At 42.0% G+C, this 24,184-nt stretch overlaps 2 protein-coding genes across 4 annotated transcripts in view; both read left to right on the top strand.

Moving 5' to 3' along the window:
* The first annotated feature begins 835 nt into the window (after positions 1-835).
* On the top strand, positions 836-17,816 carry yaf2 (YY1 associated factor 2). The gene is made up of 4 exons (XM_003450708.5): positions 836-1,446; positions 1,878-2,003; positions 13,875-14,030; positions 14,279-17,816. Exons 1-4 carry the CDS (start codon positions 1,421-1,423, stop codon positions 14,529-14,531), a joined length of 561 nt encoding a protein of 186 aa, XP_003450756.1. The 5' UTR covers positions 836-1,420; the 3' UTR covers positions 14,532-17,816.
* A 1,284-nt stretch (positions 17,817-19,100) lies between these two features.
* gxylt1b (glucoside xylosyltransferase 1b) overlaps positions 19,101-24,184 on the top strand; it is a 51,246-nt gene continuing 46,162 nt past the window's right edge. The window contains exons 1-6 of one of the 3 annotated variants that reach the window (XM_025899699.1): positions 19,101-19,455; positions 20,551-20,749; positions 20,890-21,021; positions 21,171-21,422; positions 21,578-21,701; positions 21,818-21,990. In XM_025899699.1, the coding sequence (XP_025755484.1) occupies positions 19,265-19,455; positions 20,551-20,749; positions 20,890-21,021; positions 21,171-21,422; positions 21,578-21,701; positions 21,818-21,990 (1,071 nt within the window). In that variant the 5' untranslated portion in view covers positions 19,101-19,264. The remainder of the gene's footprint in view (positions 19,456-20,550; positions 20,750-20,889; positions 21,022-21,170; positions 21,423-21,577; positions 21,702-21,817; positions 21,991-24,184) is intronic. The other 2 variants (XM_025899700.1, XM_003450733.5) reach the window with 2 other exon arrangements.

The following is a 24,184-nucleotide window of genomic DNA, read 5'->3' as shown; positions in this document are numbered from 1 at the left end:
GAGGTTTGTTCTGAGTGGAAACTGTCCTGTTAGACTCCTGTATGGTCTTGACTACTGTTTGTTGGCAATATTCTTATAGCCTTGGCCATCTTTATGTAGAGTAACAATTCATTTTTTCAGATCCTCAGAGAGTTCTTTGCCATCATGTGCCATGTTAAACTTCCAGTGACCAGTATGAGAGAGTGAGAGCACAATAACACCAAATTCAACACTTCCAGTTCCTCATTTGCACCTGACACCTTGTAACACTAACGGGTCACATGACACCAGGAAGGGAAAATGTCTAATTGGGCACAATTTGGACATTTTCACTTAAGGATGTACTCACTTTTGTTGCCAGCGTTTTATGCAATAATGGCTGCATATTGAGTTATTTAGAGGGAACAGCAAATTTACACTATTGTACAAGCTGTGCACTGACTACATTGTACAGTGTATTCATTTTTTGAGATATCTATCTATACATACATACACACATATACACACACACACATATATACGTATATATATATATATACATATATATGTGCTCTTTTTAAAGCTTAGAAAAGCGGAAACCACTTGCAGTGACCCACACGTTGCATATGTAAATGTAGGAAATAAAATGCTCCGAGTGGGTTTCCGCTGCAATAAAATACCTTGAATATAAAAAGATGTTGGAACCGCTCGCTGGTGCGGCGCTTGGTGGAAATATCTTTTTGATGCCTGCTTGCGTCAGCACGCAAATACAAAGAGGGATTTCCCCCATGTTTGATGCGTCTGCGGCAAACTGGTGTGCCATTAATGCCGTCTGCGCGAAGACGCAGGGATATGAAAGGATTCGCGGCACAGTCTTATTTGAGCAGTATCCAGCATTGCTACAGACGCAGAACATTAGTGGGATTTGTTGCATTTAGGTGCTGTCGGAAAGTGTCGTAATTTAGTGCGGGCAAAATTGACAAACAACTACATGTGGAAATTATGGCGTCATGAAGAGCACATAGGGTGCTTTTTGAAACATTTTTCCTATATTGGAGGTGTGGTTTAATTACTAGGATGTGAATTTGTTAGAGCATTTCATTAGAGGGAAAGACTGCAAGTGAAATATTGTATAATGGATTTAGGCGGAGACTTGTATGGTTTTTAGTCATTACTGTCATAAAAAAGCAAATGGAATCATTACTTAGCACTCTAAATCGACAGAAGGGGGAGCTTACGCAGGGAACGTGAAGGCGGCATTGATTCATCAAGAGGAATGTCAAGCCACGGGAAGTAACCCAGCCTGTGATTGGTCCCAGCCCGTCACGTGAGCATTTTCCAAGCGGAGTTTCCACGACAGCTGGAAGCCGAGCGGCACAAGCGCATCGCTTCTCGGCTAAAAAAAATTGAAATAACAAGGCTCCTGGTCGTCTCAGCACCTCCAGATAAACCCCGGTCTGGCATGGGCGACAAGAGGAGTCCGACAAGGTAACGAGCGAATTAGTGCGTGCTGGATATTCAGGGCTAGGGGAGGGGAGCGGACATCGGCAAGCGCATGGGGGAAAAAATGGGTTTTCTTTACGGCCCCCCTCCCCTTCTCTCTCCCTCTCTCTTTCTCTCTCACTGCCTCACTCGCTGCTTGTGTGTATGTGCGCGTGCGGGGAATATGTGTGTGTGTGCGCGCGCGCGGGTGTTAAAACCTCATCGCCAATTACAGTGTCGGATCATAGCGCGCTTTGCAGATGATTTCCTAAATCCTACAGGCTTACCCTGATGTTTGCTATCGATAGCCTTCGCGGATGAGTGGTGCCCGAACTCACTCTTGTCTCCTCTCGACCCTTTCCTCTCTCATCTTCTCTTTCCGTTTTTTTTCTCCTCTTTTTTTCCTCCTTTTTTTTCTAAATTTATTGTCTTAAAAGGCCGAAGCGTCAACCGAAGCCCTCCTCCGACGAGGGGTTCTGGGACTGCAGCGTGTGCACGTACAAGAACACGGCAGAGGCTTTTAAGTGCATGATGTGTGATGTCAGGAAGGGGACATCAACAAGGTAAGGATGGATATACATTACCTTTGGTGTGTTTTACATTAGTGGGGCCCCGCTCGGGGTGTGAGGGGTGGGGTGGTGTAGGGTCCTTTGGGAATGGAGGGGCTGGCCATGTTAACTGACATTTGTGTGGATTTTGAACCCTTCCTACACAATTCAGAGTAAACATAAACAAACAAAAAATGGCTTAGTTTTTTTTTCTTTGTTTTTTTGTGTTATTCAATTTGGTGTGTTTTCTGTGAAAGGAAGTGCTTAAAGATCCTTCAAGTCAGTATGTTTATTTACTAATTGCACCCTTTCACGTCTCCTTTAAGCAGTGCATTAGTCTCCATGTTCCTGCCAGCTGACACTGACCTCAGTGAACTGAGGGAAGAGGGATAGCTTGCTCCTTAAGCACACATCCATTTCACTGCCCTGCAGATATTTGTAAGAGACCTCTTATAGGCATGCACATGACCTCGCACACAGGTACTCAAGCGTACAAATGCACAGCACGAAGGTGTGCGCGCGCGCACACACACACACAGCTGCCCTCTGTGCCTGTGGCTGCTACTTCCCCCTGACATCAGTGATTTGAAGCAGGAAATGGCTGTTATTCCTCAGTGACACTCATTATCAGGAGGAAAACACAACAAAGAGTGAAGGAGAGGAAGTGCAGCTGTTTAGCTGTGGCTATAGGGAAGCTGTGCATTGTTACATGATCTCCCTCTTTAATGCATCATAATTATCCTCTCCTGCATTAGCGCGACTTTCCCAGTGATTAAACTACAACATAAACAACAATGCTTCAGTGCTCTTGTCAGCTTTGATGACTTTTCATGAGAGTGTTTCTTCTGTGTGTTACTGAAATGCCCGCGTTTATTTCTCTGTCTTTTTCTGTGTGTGTGTGTGTGGGAGTGCTAGTTGTGAAAAGAGGTTGTCAGAGCAGCTGCCAGACAGACAGCCATAGCTCATTACTATGCAACAGCTTAATCAGCCTGCTGTCATCAGAGACACACACACACACACACGCTGAGTACAGATGCACTCAACATGCAAATTTTACTCATGACCGCATACATATTTGTTCGCAAATGCACACCCATAAACATGCAGTCAAAGTGCAGTGCTGCTGCTCACAGAGGGAATGAGGAGCAGACATGCTGTTATCATTGGGTCCAGCTTATTGCTACTGAGAGCTGATTGTTTAGAGGACACTCCATTGAGATTGGTGTGTTTGCAGCTTTGCCAAGAGCCTGTCTGATTCCTCATGTCACCAAAAGCGTCCTTTGTCTTCCCCATCTGGACATTTTTTTTTTTTCCAAAGTTGGCAAGGACACAAGAGCGAGAATTCCTCACTTGCACCCCTGATACCCAGGCGACAAATTTAGAAAATGTCCGTGAGAAGGTCTTATTTAATGTTAATAACCTTCTGTCTTCCCAACTGCAGTGCTACGCAAATGTTGTAGTAGCATTAGTGCGGTCATGTACCCGCCACACACGTGCATGTGAGCCAAACATGGGCTAATGCTGCAGCAAAATGGCCATACAGGTGGTCGCAGCTGTTAATGACCAAACACAACAGACAAGTGGATTTCTCGGCGCGCAAACCCAAGGTGCTAAAGGGCAAACAACACGCAGAATATGAATGCGGGGCACGGCAAATTCCCTCGCTGGTTGCTAAACAAGCATGACTGAGCTATTGCTGTGGAGTAAATGAATTAATGCTCAGCAGAGGCGTGGAGTGTCCAGTGGTTAGAGGAAGTGTCCCGCAGCCTGAAGGACACAGCCAATGTGAGTTCTGTGGGGATGGCTTAAATCAGCCTGGCAGTAACCTAACACATAAAATGGCACTTTGCTCAACTGGATCTGTGTGGTTTTTGGCAAGGAGTCGAGGCAGTGAATGGTACAAAAAGAGAATGTTTTAGGACGAGGTGGAAATAATTTAGGCTGAGGAGTGTTTGCGTGTTGCCGTCAAGAGGTAAAATAAATGTTTTATGAAGGCAAGCTTTAGCAGATCTTGCCGCCTCAATCCCTGTGATGTGGAGAGATGATCTACTGCAGGGGCCCAAAGCCAGCGGGGCTGATTGAAAGCACGTTGTTGAGGCTGTGAGTTTGAGACTGCAGACAGGGATACATCAGCAGAATTGGTCTCGCTTATCGGAGGAGGTCGAGTAAATGGAAGAGCGAGACACTTTGACAAAGTGGGAACTGGCTGACGTTCTTTTAATTCTGTCGGCAGCTCAGAAACTCGTACAGCGAGGAAGTGGAATTTGGAGGAACAAAAAGTAGGGCCTGCGTTTTTGTAAAGCACAAGAGAAAGTGCACGCTCGCTCAAAACACGATGGAGTCATTTGCGCTGATTAATGTGGAAAAATACAGTGTGTTGCTCTTTACGACAAGCTGCGAGCTTACAACGTTTAATTAGGGCAGACTTGGAGAGCTTTGGGATCACAACTTATCATGCGATCTCATTACTGTACTTCAGAGAATCATTTTATCTTCCCAAAACTCTTTCGACTGAGTCCCACCCTTTGAAAACAAGCCTGATCGATCGAAGTGTCTTACACCCTTTTTTCACCTATGCAGTGCCATTGCCCAATTGAGAATCACAGCACCACAAAATTGCTTCTCCCAAAGTTGTCAGTGCTTGTGGGAGGGGCTGCTGTAACAAATTTACCAATGTTTGGCAGATGTAGCCCAACTTCTGCAAGTAATACTGTGTATTGGCTCTCAAAGAAAGCACCAGGTTTGGCACAGCATGAGTAGAAAATAGACTGTTTGATAATGTAGTACAAGATCACAGATTTGATTCCTACATGGTCATTGAGCAAGGCATTTTAGGGTCTCACATTGTGTCTGTCGTGACTTGTCCTGTATTATCCTAATCCTTGAGGAATGCAGTGAAAGCTAAGATTTGTTTCAGCTGTAATTTTCCTTGCTGCTGTTTGGAATAAAAGTCTAAAAATGTCATGTGAAGTGGTGCTGAAAGACAGCTGTTTAACCGAAACATCGTCCTTAGCCAATTTCAGCTGGGTGTAATAGAGCAGTGTGTGACCTTCCCTCACATCTACACCTGCATCTGTTCAATGAGCAGAGCTCGAACAAATCAGAGCCGCTGGGGAAATGCTCCATGTTCAGGAGCCTGTTTGGCAGTATTATATTTCTCTATTTATGACAGCGACTTCCCTATTAGTTAGCTCCTGTTTGTGTTCACCCTCTCCCTACGCTTATCTCCTCCTTCTCTTGGCGACTGGCGTTGTGTCTCCCCCTTTCTGTGTCTTCCCAGGAGTTGAACTTAACCTGGGGCGTCTGTCGGTGACAGAATGACTGATGTGCAGGGTTTTGCCAGCTCCACCTAAACGAGTGCAAACCATTCTGGCTGGCTGGGAACCTGTCGGCATTTGACTGTTTTTTTTTGTTGTTTTTTTTAGATGTTGTTTTATCAAACCCCCCACAAAAGCTCACACTCACAGTTTATGTGCAGTTCACATTACTAAACACTGAGCTCAAAATGTGCATTTGGCTCGAATGTGGCTGATTCACTCACTGTGAAAATCCAGCTCTCGATATGACTAGTTTTAAGTATACATACAATATGGCTTTTTTACAGACTTTATAGACAAACAGTGAGGACAACCCCTTTTGCTATATTGCATTTCTCTGTATAAACAGACAAACTGTGTAACTAGCAAAGAGCAACACACTCGAGTCATGTGTTTCCATTGCAGTTAAGTGCTAAGAATGAAATGGTTTCAGGGTTTGTTTTCATTGTTTTCCTTTGATCTGTAACACTGAGTCATCCCAGGAAAATGTTACGAAATGCATCCAGGTATTTTCGGTTGTGTGCATCCTTTGAGTTCAGAATAGCCGTTGGATCACAAGTGACTAAGTCAGATGAGATCATTAGAACAGGCATCAACAGATGAACACATTTTTATGAGCTGGTATTCATACAAGTATGATGACTGGCTGTAAATTGAATTTTTAACTTGGGAGCATGCGTATGAAACACTATATAGCAACAATCAATGTCTTGTAATCCCATTTGAATGATTACTTCCTCTAATAAGTGACACAGTTGGCTCAGCTGTGTGGGTTACTGGTATTAGTGCTTACATAGCATACAAACACCGAGTGCACACCACGGACAATGAAGCTGGCTGTTATCACGTCACTGTGGCTCAAGATTATGGCTACGTGATAAGCCTGTAATTACTGCGGTGACACTGATGCATGACATACTGCTCTGTGTGTTTGTGCAGGCAGGCGTTTGTGTGAGAGGACAATGTAACGTAGTGTGGCTAGCAGGCTGGAGAAGGTGTCATAAACCACAGGACGTGGAGGGCCATCTGTCTCCCTCTCTGTTCCACACACACACGAACACACACACAGTGGTAGCATGTACTGGCAGGGAAAGACATTAATCATCGGGTTTGGAGGAGCTCCCAGGAGCAGCATACAACCTGCTGATAGAAAATCTGAAACAAACACACACACACACACCTACACCTGGATTGAGTGTTCAACAGGGCATAAAATAAGCTATTTCACAATGATCTTACAATCATCACAGAACAGCGAGATGAAAGTTGTTTATAGGAGCACGCTCTGATGCTTATTTGCAGTCCATCAGCTGTCCTGTTGGCTGTTTGCTCATCACATTGTGTACCCGATAAATGACAGCACGCAGTCCAAACATCTGCAGAATTCTGTACTGTGTTTTGGGAGCCACTCATTAGAAGTTCAATATTTTAACAGAACAAATCTATACAGAGCGCTATCCTGAAACACAAGCTCGACGCCTTGTTTTGCTTGTGACTCACTCTGCCATAGGCTGAACATGCACTGCATAGCTACTAAAAAGGTGATGGCACATGTGCTCTGCTGATGGTTTGCATATACTAGTTATGTACCTGGTGATTAATTTACTAGTCATTTAAATGAGAGAGAAAAATTAGACTGGTCAAGTCGTCTAACATACAGAAACCCTTCTCAAAACATTTAAAACTGAGTGCTTGAAATGGATAAAGCTAACATTGGCCTAACAAATATTGCATGTGTATTTTAAGAGTTATATGAAACAGTTATTAATCATGTTCGTCATTAATCAAATCACGTTTCAAATTTTGCTGAAATGCGCAGGACTTTTCTTGGTTTTTTACATTCTGGTTATACATCGCTGTGGTTGCTTGGTCGTATAGTCGCACACATCCCTAGCTTATGTTGTATGGACATGCGATAATACGAATAGCCCGAACCACTGAGTGTTTGACAGTTCCAACTCATATTTAGGATACTGGACTCTGATAGGATTTAGATCGATAGTCGACAGTGACATTTTTGTAACGCATATTGATAGATAAGTTCCCGAAACGATACTAGCAATAACTTAAAAATACATTATCACAAAGCTGGAACCAAGTTTTTAGTTTAGAGCCTCAGCAGTTCTCTTGATCATATTTCTTTATTTATTTAATGAAAATAAACCAAAATATTTTTGGACTTGTCAGACTTTTAAAGAATATTCTAATATTTTTCGCAGACATTTTTCACCATTGCTGTACTTTCAGGCACTGTTAATCAAAAAGAATCCACAGATTAATCAACAAGTGAAATGATTGTTTACTCCATATCTGCCAACCGTTGGGTTGAGTTGGGTTATATTTCAAGAAAACTTGCAATAACAAAATTTTCAACGCTATAGAAAAAAAATATTCTGAACATTTTATCAGTACTTGCAGGCAGCAGCATTTATTAGTGCAACCAAAATTAAGCTCTTTTGCAGTGAGCTACTGTTGTTGATGACAGACTTCCTAATTCGAAATACTGAAACAACATCCCAGGAGAATTATAGTGCAAAAGCACGGCATTATATCAACTGCCACATCATTATATCAACTGCCACAGCATACCAAATGTAAGCAAGTAATAACAAAGTAGCTTAACCTTGTAACTTGTAAGGAACTTGCTAATATCATCATATAATAAAACAGAAAATATTTTTCAATCTGGGATTTTGTATCTCGAGTTGAGCTTTTTAACCAGCTGCTTAAAACCCTGCTTTGGCATATACCATGTAACCACATTAATAATTTCCATCTACCGTTTGCTCTTCCTGTCATATGGACTGCTGATAGTGAATGCAGTTAGTGATGCTTGGTTGAGTCATTTGCTTACTTTTGGGTCGCACATCACCAGCTGCTAGTATTTCCTCCTTCGTAGCCTGGTTGAACTACACAACCAGGCTACGAAGCCTGAAATCGCCTCAAGTGGCAAAACAAGAACATTTTTTCTGTATAGATTTACAAAGTCTTGTGCTTTGTTGGAGGTTGTTAAAGTATCACTCTTAGTTACTAAATCACCATCAGAGGTTGACACACCACTCTTCCTCTCAGACATGTCTGGGTTTCTCTCACTGTAGGGAACGTAAAGGCATGTTGCTATAGCAATGATATTGTGATATTATTTTATATCGCATAAAAAATTTATATTGGTATTATTGCAGATGGCATGATACTACACAGTCCTACTTATGAAATGTTGCAGTTTCATTGTTCTCTCAGTGCAGCAACTCTGTGGTATGATGTGCATTCCACTGAGGTCACATTTAATCATATGAAACCACCTGGGGCCATATGCAGTTTGAGTTCCAGCAAACAAGAAACGAGTAGTTATTCAAAACTGTTAAAGGTGATTCCGTGTGAAGGAGTTTAATACCAATCGTTGCCTTTGTTCTGCTAAGATGTGTTAAACGATTAGTGCTCTTAAACACTATCCATGTTGTTTCAGCAGTGCTGGTGATAACCCAGTTGTCCATTGTGGCAGAAAATAGGAGTTAATTAGAAAAAATTATTCCAGCTTATGACTTACTGACATCAGAGTTTTTCGCCCATTTTTAAATCCTTGTGTGATATTTTCTTAAGCCCAGGGCAGCATTGAACGAGTGGGAGGTCACTGAGTGCATCGGGAGGAGGGAGAAAAAAAGTGAGAGGGCAGAGGAGTGTGAACACGATAGATGTGTGCGACATATTTGGAAAAAGGTCAGCTAGAGTTCCCTTGTCACTGAAGTAAGTGTAAGGGATCAGTGGCAACATTTTTTTCCAGCTCAGATTCTGCAGAATAAACGAAGTTTGCCTTCAGTTCACGATTAAACTTTAAGGTTGTGAGATTGAGAGTGAGGTTTGTGTTTATTTAGTTTCACACAAGAGAGGCCAAAAAAGAAAAAGAACAGCTATATCAACAAGAAACGCAACAACATAAACTACAATACAGTACATTCATCTGGAGGGATTTCTTTCTTTCTTTCTTTCTTTCTTTTTTTTTTTTTAACCGCCTTAATAAGTTGAAAAAGTTAGAACTTGTGTTACCCTCACCAAAAAAAAAAAAAAAAGCTTTTCAGATCTGTGCTGGCATGGTTGTGGATTGTGTGCTCTGACATCACCCTGAAGTCAAGTCCTTTTGGCCAGAAATGTTTTATTGACTTACAGAATAGATGACTATAAATCTCTCTCTCTTTTGTCCTGTTGTTGTTATTGTGTTAGAGGTTAGTAAAGACTGCACAGTCACACCGAAAAAAGGACATGAAGATGGCAGGACTAGCCTTCTTGGCTGTCAAAAGAATGATTTTGTGAACTGGAAGATTCAAAGTCTTTCTCAAGGAAACTTGGCTTCTTGAGGTTTCAGACTTTCCTGGCTGTGATTGAATAAGGCCTTAGTCACACAGACCTAGAGACTGCTTAGGAACCATCTGTCAGTCACCAGTCGTGAGGGGAAAAATGTGTATTCCCGGACTACTTGTTGAGTGGTTGTTGGACATTGCTCCTAGCCGGTGTGAAATCGATTGCTAACGCTCCTGTCATACAGGCTTGAAAACCAGTCACTGACCCCCCCCTGGCAACTATCAGTAGAGAAAAGTGTGTATTATGGGGCCGTTTGGCAAGCGGTTTCTTTAGGTTGTGAAATTGGTTACAAAGACCTCGTTGTGATTGCTTTGGTTGCTAGCAGATTGCCACGGTTGTCCATAGTTTGTATGGAAGATGCCAACTTGTCTGCAAACACTCGCCAACTCTAGGACAGGATGACTGAGGCCTTAGAAAGCTAGGTTAGAAGGCTATGTCTATAAGTTTTAAGTGTGAATTGCACATACATGCTAATTAGTACCAACTGGCAAAGCGGGAACAAATTAGGTTTGGAACTGTTTTTAATCATTTCTTATGTGAGTATTAAATAATATTATTAGTTATTGATAATAGTATTAGTTCAAGTTGATCCCCTATTGATGATATGTTTAACACAGTGTTGCACTTATGTTCTAGAAATAAAACATTGCAGAAGTAAATGGAAAGGAGAAGCTATGAAAAAGATCAAGTGAAGGCAAAGACAATACATGTAACAATAAACTGGCTGATCACTTTCTGTGAATTGAAACCAAGGCTTTGTGTGTTTGCTGTACTCTCCTCTTCGAAGGAAATACAATTTGCTATGTTTAGGACATTATAGGGGGAGGCTTAATTTCCCATTGTGGGACTCCATTAGCTGTAGTAGAATGAGTGAAGCAGATATCGACAGGAACAGCGGTTCCAACACGCAGTATTAATGTCTGAAAGAATAGACCGTTACATTCGGGACAGAAATTATTTTGGAATCAATACACACACATACACAAACACACACTCGGTGCCCAAAGGGAGGCTAGAAGTGAGGGCCTAAGTGCAGAGATAAACACCATTTGATTGGGTTAACAGAGGCAGCTCTGTTTAGACCTGCCGCTTTGCCTCACCATAATATTGGGTTGTCTGTCTCCTCTTTCACCTTCTGGTTATTGAGCTGGTTCTATTAGTGAGAATCAACTCCACTGTAATACATGGAGAGAGGTTGGCTGCGTGTGTTTAGACGTGGCCCCAGTTGCTCTCTGGCACATCCAGGCTTTCAATCTAAAACATTTTAGGCTGATGGGAGATTACATTTCAAGCAAAACCATCACTCACTGACTGCATTAATGAGAGGAGGAATTAATTACTTGCATACAGTAAATCACACAAAGTGCACAATGACGTTCTAAACTAAATTCATCAAACAAAAGCCTAAGGATGTTATGAATGACGCAGCCAGATGAGTTTTTAGTTTTGGAAGCTGATAACGTTTGTCCTGAGGGCGGGACAGCTGATCCTTTTGTGATGGTTGCTGTTTTGTGTGTGTGTGTGTGTGTGTGTGTGTGTGTGTGTGTGTGTGTGTGTGTGTGTGTGTGTGTGTGTGTGTGTGTGTGTGTGTGTGTGTGTGTGTGTGTGTCAGTACATTTAGACCACCAGATGCTGCTTAGTTGCTGTAGGACTATTAAACAAAAAGATGTCAAGGAGAGCAGCAAATTACTCGAACTGGGAACAGAGGACTCTGAGAGGCCTTTGTCTTTATTTAAAAAGGAGTCAGCACTTCTGCAGCATCTTGCTGACAAGACAGACATATTAGAGAATCTCTACATCTCCTCCCTATCAGACAGTTATGTAGGCCAAGAGACCCATTTGCATTTTACTTTAGACTTGCTAGCATCACTGCAAGTTATGTGAAGGCAGTAAAAGCTAAGTTTAAAAAAAAATTGTCTGTGGGAGAGAGTCTTTGAAGCTTGGCCCCAATTTAGGTCATCCCAGAATTGCTCAACAACATCTTTGCCCTCAGAAAAAGACAGGAGCTTCTGTGTATGTATATCCATGTGGAATTTGAGGTAGAAAAACCTTTAAATGAAGCTAAATAGGCCACCAAGGCTCACTTTGGAAAAAATGTGCGACTATTTTCTGCACAACAAGTCACAGTGGTCAGACTAATCTGGGATCAGGTGTCGTACACTTGAAAGACACCGTGAAGTTCTATTAGATGTTCTAATGGACTTTTTTTTTTAATGAAATGTTATGAGGATAATATTTTGTAATTGCAGCACATCTTAAATATAATAAGGCACATTTTAGTCCACATAAGAAAAACGCCATAGGGTAATCAGCGTTTTCAACTTTCCAGTGCTACTAACCACAAATATGTGACATATAGAATTGGAGAGCAATAAGTAAATACCCCCTGGAGCCTGTAGGTGAATGCTGTGAAGGTGATGAAATGGCCCACAGCAATGCAGGGGAGCAGCAGCGCTGACAAGTGACCCCTGAAATACTACAGGCAACACCACGTGCTGGATCTGACAAGGCCACTCGAGCTAATCATTGTGACTCATGATAAATTCTACTAAATCCACTTTATTTCAGAAGCATTCATAGATACAACAAAATATCTTCAAATGAAATGGTAACTGAAGCTGTTTTAACTCTTTTAGCTCTTTGTGACACTGTCTAAACAATTCACCTGTGCAAAATTGAATAAATGAAACCTCAACCATTAACACACTTGACATCATATAGTCCAATAAGCCAGCATCAGTCATCAAGACAAAATTGCATGGTACCAATCTGTAGCTATTGTTCTGCTTAGGGTTTAAAGTTAAAAATATAATTATATATGCTATGTCTGTTGCTATGGCAATGTTAATTTTTAGCTTCGATTACAAATTTGACTTCTAATTACTGTGTAGTCGTCATGCCCTCATGCTTCAGCCATGTGCTTTAATGTACATGACTGGATGTTGTTTTTGACTATTGCACCGTGTATAAAAGCAAACATACGTTTTCTTCTAGAATCACCTTTGTTTTCTATACAACATTCAGTGTAGTTTATGGACATACGTGCATTCATACTGTGTGTAATTCATTTGTGTGTGCATGCAATTAATAAAGGCACTAGATGTGTAGACCGCCCCAACAGATGGCCTTTTCAGCACACTTCCCTCTCAGGCTAGGGCTCTTGGCAAGCTCCAAAATACACACACATACAGAGTCCTGCTCAGAAATACGATCACAGTCCTAATGCATTCTCCTGTAGCCAACCAGTTGCATAATACATTATTTCTGAGACATTACACCCTCATGAAAGATGGAGATATGAATGTGAGGAGGACCATTTAATATCATATTGGCTCTGTCTTCAGCGATTTGTGGAACCTGTGTGTGAAGGTATATTATCCATGCTTCTCAGGACCATCCTCTCTCATCAACAACTCGGCACTTGCTTTGCATCGAGAACAAACTACAGTTCAGTTATTCTATTTTAAGTCCCAAAAAATGGTGCCCAGTTCTTGAAAGGCCACAATGAAAAGCATAATTATACTCCAGCAGACATGGAGGGCGTATTCACATCATCACGGCTAATGCCGCGCACAGACAAGTATCATCACCGCAGTGTACATTAAAGCATTTAAAGCGATTACTGGTTAACAATGACTGCATGTTCAACATAAGAGCGGGGGGATCATGGATGGTGTCATTCTGTCTTACAGACACCTACCTGAGTAAAGAATGTGTGGCGAACACACCCATTAATATCAAAGCAGGATTTTACTGTTGTAGTCGGTTAGGCTTACTTTTGAATCTAACTGCAGCTAACGGTTATTTCCACACATGATTAATCTGCTAAATATTTTATATTCAATATGTTTTGCACACTTCTAATTCCTACTGCACCTGTATATTTACCACAACTGATCTTGTCTTGCGAGTGCTAAAAACAAGCCTGTGCAGGTACACTCCACATCTCACAGATGGCTGAACTCTGGGTTTTATTTTAAATGCACTCAGCGTGTGTTGCCAGTGTTAAGAGCACTTGAGCAGCACCATCCTAACCAGCACTGGCAGTGATCATTGGCTCTTGATTATAGTGGTAGGCTAGCACAAAGCCATGTGTTCATTACGTTTTTTCCCTCTCATTAATCTGCCGCTCTCCGTCTCTCCCTTTGTCTCTCCCTCTCTCTCTCTCTTTCTCCCTTCATCCCCTTTTCAACACTCCTCGCTCCTGGATCAGGAAGCCACGTCCCGTCTCCCAGCTAGTTTCTCAGCAGCAGGTAACGCAGCAGTTTGTATTGCCCTCACAGCCCAAAAAGGAAAAGAAGGAGAGAGTCGAGAAGGAGAAGAGCGACAGAGAGCCGCCGCTTAAAAAGAACAGCCACAAGAAGATGAGGTAAGCGAGCTGATGCCAGGTTGGCAGAGTCAGATATTAGAGGGATTCATGAATAAACATGGAAAAGTGCAAAAACTGTTTATGTTGCCACCTGGAGTTAGGCTGTCATGTTTCATAAAGAATTTCAGGAAGTGGGAAGTGGGAGACACCAGGAATATATTTCAAAGCAGCACCAGGAAGGTGCTCTTTATGCAGGATTTTTAAAAATAGCCTTGTATGCTTAATGGTCTTTTCCACTCACTCATCAGGCCAAGACTAAAAAACATCGATCGGAGCAGCGCCCAGCACTTGGAGGTGACGGTTGGGGACCTGACAGTCATCATAACGGACTTTAAGGAGAAGGCCAAGCCCTCGGCCACCTCGGCCACTTCCTCCAGCTCCGTGTCATCGGCCGACCACCACAGCCAGAACGGCTCTAGCTCAGAAAACACAGAGAAGGGCCTTTCCCGCTCTTCCTCACCCAGAGGAGAGGGGAGCTCGGTCAACGGAGAGTCTCACTGAGTCAGCCTCCTTGAAACCTTTCCCTCCACCCCGCCTCCATCAACGTCTCATCTGCAAGTCCACAAGTCACTAGAGGAGTATCCTGCCTCTACATTAGAGCTGCACGATAATGAATAAAACTTTTCTTTTTCTCATTTTTTTTCCTTTTAAATATTTTGTTTTTACTAGAAATTTTTTTGTTGCAAGGACACATCAGATTTGGCGAGTTTGATCAGTTAGCGGATTTTCTACAGCAGTGGAATCGTGCATTTAGAAAGCAATACGACGTTTGCTAAATCTTGGAAGGTTTTTAGTAGTCTACTTGGTAAATTGGAATTATTTTTTGTGTAGTTGTAAGTAAGCCGCACACTGTCTAAAAGCTTGCTCCTGGAATATTTACTCACAGACTGATGAGGAACTTCTTCAGAACTGACAGGAGAAACAAAGTTTTGGATAGAGTGCTGGATCCTCATGCTTTAGGTTTTCCTCCACGTGCACCTAACGTCCATGATTTGTCTTTTTTCCCCTAAGAAATGTGGATCCCTGTCCTTGCTTTCATCTTCATATTCATCATCATCATCAGTGGCCGGCAGAGGGACTTTTTCTTCCCCCGTGTGGAATATTCTGCCTCTGCCTGAATTCGTTATCTACCTGTTATAAACCTGAACATCAGTGTCCCCGCACTGAACCTTTAACCTGATCTTGATACTCTTAAGCTTCCCCTCTTAGACTCTGCTGTAATGATTTTCTTTTTTAAACACAGCACAGTGGCGGTACTCCCTCTGCCACTTTTTGATGTTTTGTTTTGTTTTGTTTTTTTTGTTTTTAGTTGTTGTTGTTTTTGCATAATGATTGAAGCCTGTTGGTTACTGAAAGTCTGTTATATCCCCTGGCAGGAAGGCACAGTATGAAGGAAAATCCTGTCTTTAAGTTTGTGCCATAGTCAGCTATAGAAGGTTAACATATTAAAGGAAAAATCTGTCCCACTGACGCTTACAGCGAGGACAATGTTGGCTCTGTTATATGTGGCTGACATGGTTTGGGTGCAGTTGTCTGATTAGAGGAAAAGGTCAGGGAAAACCAGTGCAAAGATGTCACCTTTATCTTGTGATGAACCATTTCTGTGATGGGAGCGTACTCTTCTGGCATGAGTGCCGCCATTGTAGGGCACTGAATTAATTTGTTATGAAAATGATCAGAATCATATTCCTTGACCTTCACAATCACCATGCCTGAAATTTTCTGAACATATATAGGCGATATCACCATTTTCAAATAACCAAGGGAGCAAATACCTTGGAGAATTCTGCCCAGGTGCACTGAAGCTGTTCTAGACACATGTGATCATAAAAAAAGACAGGTTTTCTTTGTCCTTTAATTGGTCACCCTTCCCTAATTTTCAAATGCAATCAGCTGTTCTTTGTGTCATTCAATTCAGGCAGTAGCTACCGCAAACCTGAACCTGTATTAAGTGATCTTTTTATATATAAACACACTACTAAGTAATTTTAGCATACATATACCCCACCTGCCAGTTTTATTCTAGGTTACCTTGCAAACCTCTGCGTAGGAACGTGCCCAGGAAGGCTTGATGGCACATATAGCAGCCTTTAAATGCCAGCTTCCTAGTGCAAAATCCATGTAATGTATTATTGCCCCAGTGTAAGAACAGTGCAGGTCATTTTTTTTGGTCAGTTCACAGCAAGTCAGCAGGTGTCATGTATTCTGCCCAGACAGCAACCTCATGTTCAATTGTGAGCTAGACTTTCATCTGGAAAATGTGCAAAACGGAGTACAAATATTTATCAGTTCTGCACCATCATATAGCTTTCATGTTTGTAGTTTTCTGACCTTTACATAAACCATCCCCCGACCAACCACCCATTGTCACAGTGATGGGTAGCAGCAGACCATATCTGGGCTATGAGACGAATAAAAATTGGACTCTTGTTGCTCAAATTCACCAATCCAAGTAAAGGCCTTTGCTGCTTGGTATACATCTGCAAGATGAATAAACTACTGACAGAGCTAAAATCAATAGAATCTCAGTGCTCTGATTCATTGAGTTGATATATTTTTGCCCTCTAGCTATTACAAAAATCACTTAATGCAGCGTGTGGAATTATGCAGGCTTCTTCCAGATTAAAGTCAGCGTGAGTCTTTGCTGGTTTGTTTTTTGTTTTTTTTTCTCCACATCGTGGCTACAAAAAGTAAACAACTCCTGTCCCGAATCACTGACTTCCTTTTGGATCACGCCGATCACATGAACCCACAGACTGATGTACACTCAGCATGCTGCCTTACAAGATGCACATCATCAGTTTGAAGCTTTTATTTGCTGTGCTTTTATTTTCTTTAAGATCTGTTCCAAACCAGGTTGATCCTGTGTGTCACTGGGACATTGTCAGCTAAATACAGTAGACGGTAAAGCTGTAAGTGACACCTGTGTTCACCTGTTAATCTCTGCTTCAGCTTCTCCTTCACCTCCACACTTAAGCCCGACGCTCTTCCCCGCAGTCGGACACTCGCGAGTAGATGTATACGAGTCTCAGGAAGCGCAGTTTGCTCACTCACGTGCTGTTCAGCATCCCAGCAGAGAACCAGAGGATGCTGATGTTGCTTCGCAGCCACCCTTCGGATGCAGCGTTGTACTTGTACAATGGGGGAAAATGAGTTGTGGACTTGCACTTTTACGAGCTGTATGAGTGATGTCTTGCAGTGTGATGGACTTTATTTAACTGACGTAGCAAAAAAGGAAAAAAAAAAAAAGGCAGAGCTTTAGAGTATTCAAAACTCCCAGCAGAACAACTATAGATCAACCTAACTACACACAATAACTTATAAAACATGTAGAATAATTAAACAGATGAAATAGATATTTCTAAACTATTGTACTACAATGTTTTGATGTGGTTGTATTATCCATCATACCAGTGTTATTGTTGAGATTTTTACTCACTATTTTAGAGCGCATTCTGAGAACTGTCATGGCATGATGATACTAAGGTCTTGGTATATTGTGGGAAAGGTTACGTCTCTTAGTTTGTTAGTATTTGTTTCAATGTGTCGGGAGTGTCTCCTCTTAGGTTCGCTACTCTAGCTGGGACTAGGCGTGTGAGCCCGGGGAGAGCTGCTCTGACGAACATTTGCTCCTTGTGGCAACAATGGAACACTTTAAATGTGTTAGTGTCACTTAATGATATAGTTTTTTGATTTTTTTTTTTTTTTTGCCATGCTCATTTGTTTTAAAATGTGTGAACTTGTTTATTACATGTCTGAATAAGAAAATTACAAAATTCAAACACACAAAAAAGCTGCTTTCTTGTGTACACAGCTCTCATTTGTCACTTTGTTGCATGCAGGCAAAGGCATGTTGGGGCTTGCCTTAGCACTCAATAACCCTACTGTCTTCATCACAATAGATGCAGGTTTATCTAACACATTCATTTTGCATTGTAGTCCTACACTTTTAATTTGAAAATTCAAATCAAGACTTTAATATTAAACAGCCAGCAGCTCTGACGTTATATACATCAGATAAGTGACCTTTTATGTCCCTTAATGAAAATGCAATTGAAGTTCAGGGTTGTCAGTTGTAACCACATCACTAAGGATGACTTGTTACTTAAAGCCACACTGAATCAAAGACACTGAATGGGTCTTTTCAGAGGTGAGACCCGTGGAAAGTTGCTGCAGACAGGGGCTGACTGGAGGGGGGAGGGATGGGGGAGAACTCTGCTATTTGCTCCCACCCTTCCCCCAAATGAGGGTCTCGACCTCTTGCTTCTGTTGAGCAAGCTGCAACACTAAACACACAAAACATAGATAAGATAAGGAAGTTTGTTCCTGCCGCCTTCAAAATAAAAGTGTAAAGACAGCCACGAGCTGTTTCGGAGCATCAAAGCACAGAAAGTGAAACAGCATAAGAAGAAAAGTATAACTTGTAGACTTGCAAGTACATTTGTCCAGTTTTTAGTGTCGAAATTGGCTGTGATACACACTCAAAACATAGTGTAAGTTTTTCAACTTAAATTGTTTTGCAAGAGGTCTTATTAGCCATGCTTTCAAGTTAGTTATTTAAACATGAATAAATAAAAATATTGATTGCTTATCAGTTGAGCAGGATTCTGACAATAAGCTACTGTGTCCAAGCTGAAGAATGTCCTTTTGTTGGACAGAAAGAGAAACTGCTCTGAATTGTTCTTTGTGTCAGTCAAGATGGCTCTGAAGTTACCCGTTTCCACATTTTTCTAAGTGTATTTTTTTTTAAATTACGCAGGTTATATCAGATAAATCGATATCGATACACAGTATCCAGTAAATAAATAAAAGGATCACAACGGCACATATACAATATACTCAGAATTTTTAACATTAATAATACTATTATACCAAGTCAGATAAATAATAAAAAGTCTTGCTATATATACATGAAGTCATATATTGTCTTTTTATTTTATTTTCTTAACATGAGCATAAAGACAGATAAGTAAGACTTTTTAACTGTTCACCTTTAAAGGTATAAAAAACAACAACAGCCCCCCCCCCCAACACACACACACACACACAAAACTAAACTAAACAAAAGAAAACAAAACACCACCGCCAGAGGGCGTAATTGGTGCTGGAATGAGTTTAATTTTGTAAATCCCCGCCGGAAGTGCGTTACCGCGGCGTCTAGCTTAGCGGTCTATGATTAAATGCTAGTTTCTGTGTAATGATTTCAGCTCCGAGTTGCGGTTTGAAACTGTATAATGCGGCGGTACATGCGTGCACTGATGCTGTGCATGGTGTTTGCCGTGTTTTCGGGCTTGTATGTTTACAGCAGGCTCTTTTACTCGGACGTATCCGCCGGAAGAAACGGAGCAAAGAAGATTCTCATCCCACTGAGAGCGTCTGGAGCCAGGCGAGGGGTCACAGATAAAAACGCACACTGGTACAATTGGTAGGAGTGGATTTTCAATGTTTTAATAAATCGAAACAACGCTTGTAGTTGTGCTTCACGGGACAAGCTGTAAAACTCAGAAAGCATGCGCCGATACTCATGTGTAATCACTCTGGCTATGTATAGGAATGCGACTGAATAGTCGGTCATAGGGAAGCTAAACAAAGTAAATACTTAGACATGCTGCACAGTACCTGCTTAGGTGTGTACTTTAACGTGCAGGTCTCATGTATAAAAGATATGTGTCGATATGTCAGTGATGTAGGATCTGTGTAAACCACACAGTGTGTGTCCCACAGCCATATCTTTGGCAAATTAATTTAAAAATGTGCTAGTGCGAAAATACCTGACGTAGCTTAAATATGTGTTTTTATCACGCTGCTTTAAATCAACATGGTGTCCACACATGGCTGTGTTTGCTATGGTTCAAGTTTGGGCAGAGTAAAGGAAAAGAAAAGTGGGTACTCCATACTAAATGGATTAAAAGTCTGAATAACATGTTGATATTTTCTATCACAGATTTATCAGAATAATCACAATTTCTATTTATTCCCAGAAAATAATGGGGGGGGGGGAAGGCTCAGGATACGTTTTAGATAGCGTCTTTGCATATTTTGTCCAGTAGAGGGAGCCAAATCCTGTTCTACGGGTTAGTGGTTTAAGTATCCCAGCCTGAAGCACACATTTATTGGGGGGATTTTATTTTCTATTAAGGGGGTTAGAAAATACATTTTGAAACACATTTTTTAGTCCAGAATTTGAAAGTTTCTTTCACATAAGACAAAGAAAGGGACAGTTCTTCACCGTAGTGACAAATTACTACTTTAGGGATTTATTCACGATTAGAATTATTGGGTGCAGTTAAATATGGGTATGTCTTAAAACATCTACAGTGTGAGTGCTCTAGAGAGCTCAAGTCACACTCACCAAATCCTCCACCCTTTGCACTAAAGGAATATAATAAATACTAGCTTGCTAGAATGATCTTGTTGAAAGCCTCCTATATGATAAATTTAGTTATATTTATAGGACTCAGATCATCTTGCCTAAAATATCTCGAGTGTAACGCACCTGCAATTACGTCTTCTCCCTCAGGTATATCATGCGTCAGCAGGCTCAGCTGGAGGCTGCTGGTACCAGGCCTGAACCTCCCATGCACTTGGCTGTGGTGGCCTGTGGGGAGAGGCTGGAGGAGACGCTCACCATGATTAAGTCTGCCGTGCTCTTCAGCGTCAAGCGCCTCCATCTGCACATCTTTGCAGAAGATCAGCTTCACGCCGGCTTCATTGAAGCTGTGAGTGGGAAACTTTGCTTTTGAAGCGAACAATTAAACCTAACATTGGTAGCCATTTCTGTTGAGTGTTTATGATTATGAATGCCATATTGTGCATTACTTCAGGTAGCAAAACCAGTGCATTCATATCTGTGTTCCAGTTGGAGTCGTGGCCTGGTTTTATTCGCTACAGGTTCAACTACAGAGTCTACTCCATCAGGTTCCCCAATGAGAATGCAGCGGAGTGGAAGAAACTCTTCAAACCCTGCGCTTCACAGCGACTCTTCTTACCTGTAAGCTGTAATATTATTTTAATCCTGAAGAGTGAAGTTGAAAAATGTATTCGTAGTGATTTTTATTTTGGATTACTTCAAGTCTATGAAGTATGCTTTTCTGCACTTACATGAGCATCACAAATATTCCGTCTTTTGTCCTTTCCCAGCTCATCCTAAAGGACGTTGACTCCATTGTGTATGTGGACTCAGACATCCTCTTCCTGCAGCCGGTGGACCTCTTGTGGAGGTTACTGTCTGACTTTAATTCTTCTCAGCTGGCTGCTATGGCCCCAGAGCATGAGGAGCCCCGCATCGCCTGGTACAATCGCTTCGCCCGTCACCCGTTCTACGGCAGGACGGGCATCAACTCGGGGGTCATGCTCATGAATCTGACACGTATGAGGAGCATGTTCTTTAAGGTGAGGTTGTATTGGTGTATTACCTTTACTGACCACAAGGTGTCCTCCTTCTCTAGTGGATTTGCACTCAAGTCCATGAAAATGCCATTGCAAACCTCCCTGCACCAAAACTGTAAATATAATCATGTTGCGTGTGTGCTTATCTGTGTTGACAGAATGACATGACATCAGTGGGGCTGCGCTGGGAAGAGCTCCTGATGCCTCTACTCCAGAAATATAAACTGAACATAACCTGGGGAGACCAGGACCTACTGAATATCATTTTCCACTACAACCCCGGTATGACTGCATGCACTTAGACACACACTAAGTTACTAATTCACAGCATATCATATCTGTGAAAGTGTACAGAATACCAAGTTTGTGCCACCTTTGTCATCTGCTTCTGTCTGCAGAGTCCTTGCTGGAGTTTCCGTGCCAGTGGAACTATCGGCCGGATCACTGCATCTATGGCAGCAACTGTGCCTCAGCTGAGGAGGACGGGATCTACATACTCCACGGAAACAGAGGAGTTTACCACGACTACAAACAGCCTGCTTTCAGGGCTGTTTACGAAGCCATAAAAAAGGTCAGCATGCCATGGTGTGTTTTTGGATTATGTGAGTGTAACAATCGTGGTATGGTATAAATATGTGAGTGTACCAGCATGTCAGTGAAACTTCTGGATATTGATCTGGTCAGTTAAGTAGAGGGGGGCGTTAATCAGTTTCAGCTGCTTTGTGTTAATAAAAAAGGAGCAACAATGAGACAACCATGAAAAGCAATGGTTTCACAGCTGGAAGCTGCTGATAATTTTCCTTCCTTATCCTTTCTGAATATTTTTTCACTTGTTTTGTATTTGGCTAGTATCAGTGTCACTGCTGCTAGCTTGAGGTGATACCTAGACCCTACAGAGGTTGCACAGGTAGTCCAGTTCTTCCAGGAGGGCACATCAATAGGTGCCTTTGCCAGAAGGTTTGCTGTGTCTTCCAGCACTCTCTCATGAGCATAGAGGAAATTCTAGGACACAGGCGGTTACTCTAGGAGAGATGAACAGGGCCATAGAAGGCCCTTAATCAATCAACAGGACTAGTATCTGCTGCTTTGTGCAAGGAGGAGCAGGATAAGCACTGCCAGAGCTACAAAATGACCTCCAGGAGCCAAACAACAAACAACATGAGCCTGGTCTGTCGGTGCTGTGCCATTTGCCATAGAATACCAGGATTAGCAGGTCCACCACTGCCGACCTGTGCGTTTCACAGAGGAGAGCATGTTCACCCTGAACACACGTGACAGACGTGAAAGGGTCTAGAATGGAAAATGGATAAGCTTACGTTCATATGACAGAATGAAAAGCAGCAAAAAGCCAAAGCAAATTTCAAAGTGTCCCAGCTTTAAAAAGTGACTTGTTGAACCTTTTCAACGTATTGTAGCTGCAATTTAGTGCAACATCTGATGGAAAGCCCTTTTATAGCCCCTCTGAACCCAGAGATGCACCTCGTACCCTGATTCGTTCCCCTCCTTGATGAGATTTTGGATTGGTGCTGACCCTAAAGACTAAAAGTGCTGGTGACTTCAGATTGTCTGCATTGGAAGACACAAATCTCCACCATTGGCAGAAGGTTGGAGGAAAGCTAATTTCCCCCACGAGGATGTTTATGGGTTGCCTACCAGCAGTGTAATGATATTGACGACATGAGTGGCATTTACTTAATGAAGCCATCAACACTGGGAGCCTCATTGCTTTCCTATTGAACATAGATCAGCGTAATGCCTTATCTATACCTTATCCTTGGCCTGCAGTTAAGACTGTGGCTTTACAGGACAGGATCAATTATGGCAGTAGCCACATTAACCAGCACTGTGTGTGCAGCTGGAGACACCCACTCATTTTGCACAATACTTTTATAGATTTAAGTCTGGTTTGCCCGAAGGATGCAAGAGTATGGATTAGTCTTGTGTGTGTTTAATAGTTCCTGAAAAAACATTTCATGCTTTGAGCTTCACTTCATAGTACCAGGACAGTACCATGTGCATTTATTTACCAAGAAATATATGCAAGTATTTATTGTCACAGTCACTGTTGTGAAAGCAGAAGCACAGCGTGATCCCTGCAGGATTGTGCTGATGGACGGTGATGTCAGGGACAGACGACCCCAGTCGAGGCAGCTTTTATCAAATTTCTTATCAAAACCTCCACAGGGGAAGTGCCACACTCCCCTGAGCTGTTGGAGAAGCTTTTCTGGTTGAAGAGCACGTGATGAATGAATACTGATACAGAGCAGGTGTGCAGTCAGGTGACTTGGGGCTGAGGCACAGTGATGATCGCTAGGGAAACGGTGAAAAAAAGGCGGGTTCTGACGGTGCCTTTACTTTGAAATTTCAGAATGTTATTTACAAGACAAACTGTGGCTCAGAAAGAGCAGCAAGAATGTGAGCGTACGTCATACCCTGTAAATATGAGGGAGTTTGTAGACGTAGATAATATTAATAGCAGTCACATTGTGAGATAACTGCAGGACTACTACAATAGACCACTTTTCACCTCTTACATTTTGTACCCAGGAACCACTGGGTTATGCAACTTGTATATATGAGCAGCTACACAGCAGGACAAAGGCTCCTGAATGCATCAATTGTGTTAATGCTAAAACTAATGATTTACTTCTTTTTTCCCCTTTTTTGGTTAATATTTTAACCAGGATCTTTATTCTAGCAGTTAATATTCCCAATAAACTGGAGACTGTGTGTGTAAGTCAGTGTCCATGCTCCGCATCCACACA

This window comes from Oreochromis niloticus, linkage group LG17 (assembly GCF_001858045.2).
Source record: "Oreochromis niloticus isolate F11D_XX linkage group LG17, O_niloticus_UMD_NMBU, whole genome shotgun sequence".
Classification (NCBI taxonomy): Eukaryota; Metazoa; Chordata; class Actinopteri; order Cichliformes; family Cichlidae; genus Oreochromis; species Oreochromis niloticus.
The sequence above is the reverse complement of the archived record's forward strand: the minus strand, read 5'-3'. Positions and strand labels throughout refer to the sequence as shown.

Bases quoted from the DNA above. Each gene is read 5' to 3' on its own strand.
- yaf2 (XM_003450708.5), top strand. From the start codon at position 1,421: ATGGGCGACAAGAGGAGTCCGACAAG. The intron at 1,447-1,877 runs GTAACGAGCGAA...TTGTCTTAAAAG, and splicing joins GACAAGAGGAGTCCGACAAG to GCCGAAGCGTCAACCGAAGC. The intron at 2,004-13,874 runs GTAAGGATGGAT...CTCCTGGATCAG, and splicing joins AGGAAGGGGACATCAACAAG to GAAGCCACGTCCCGTCTCCC.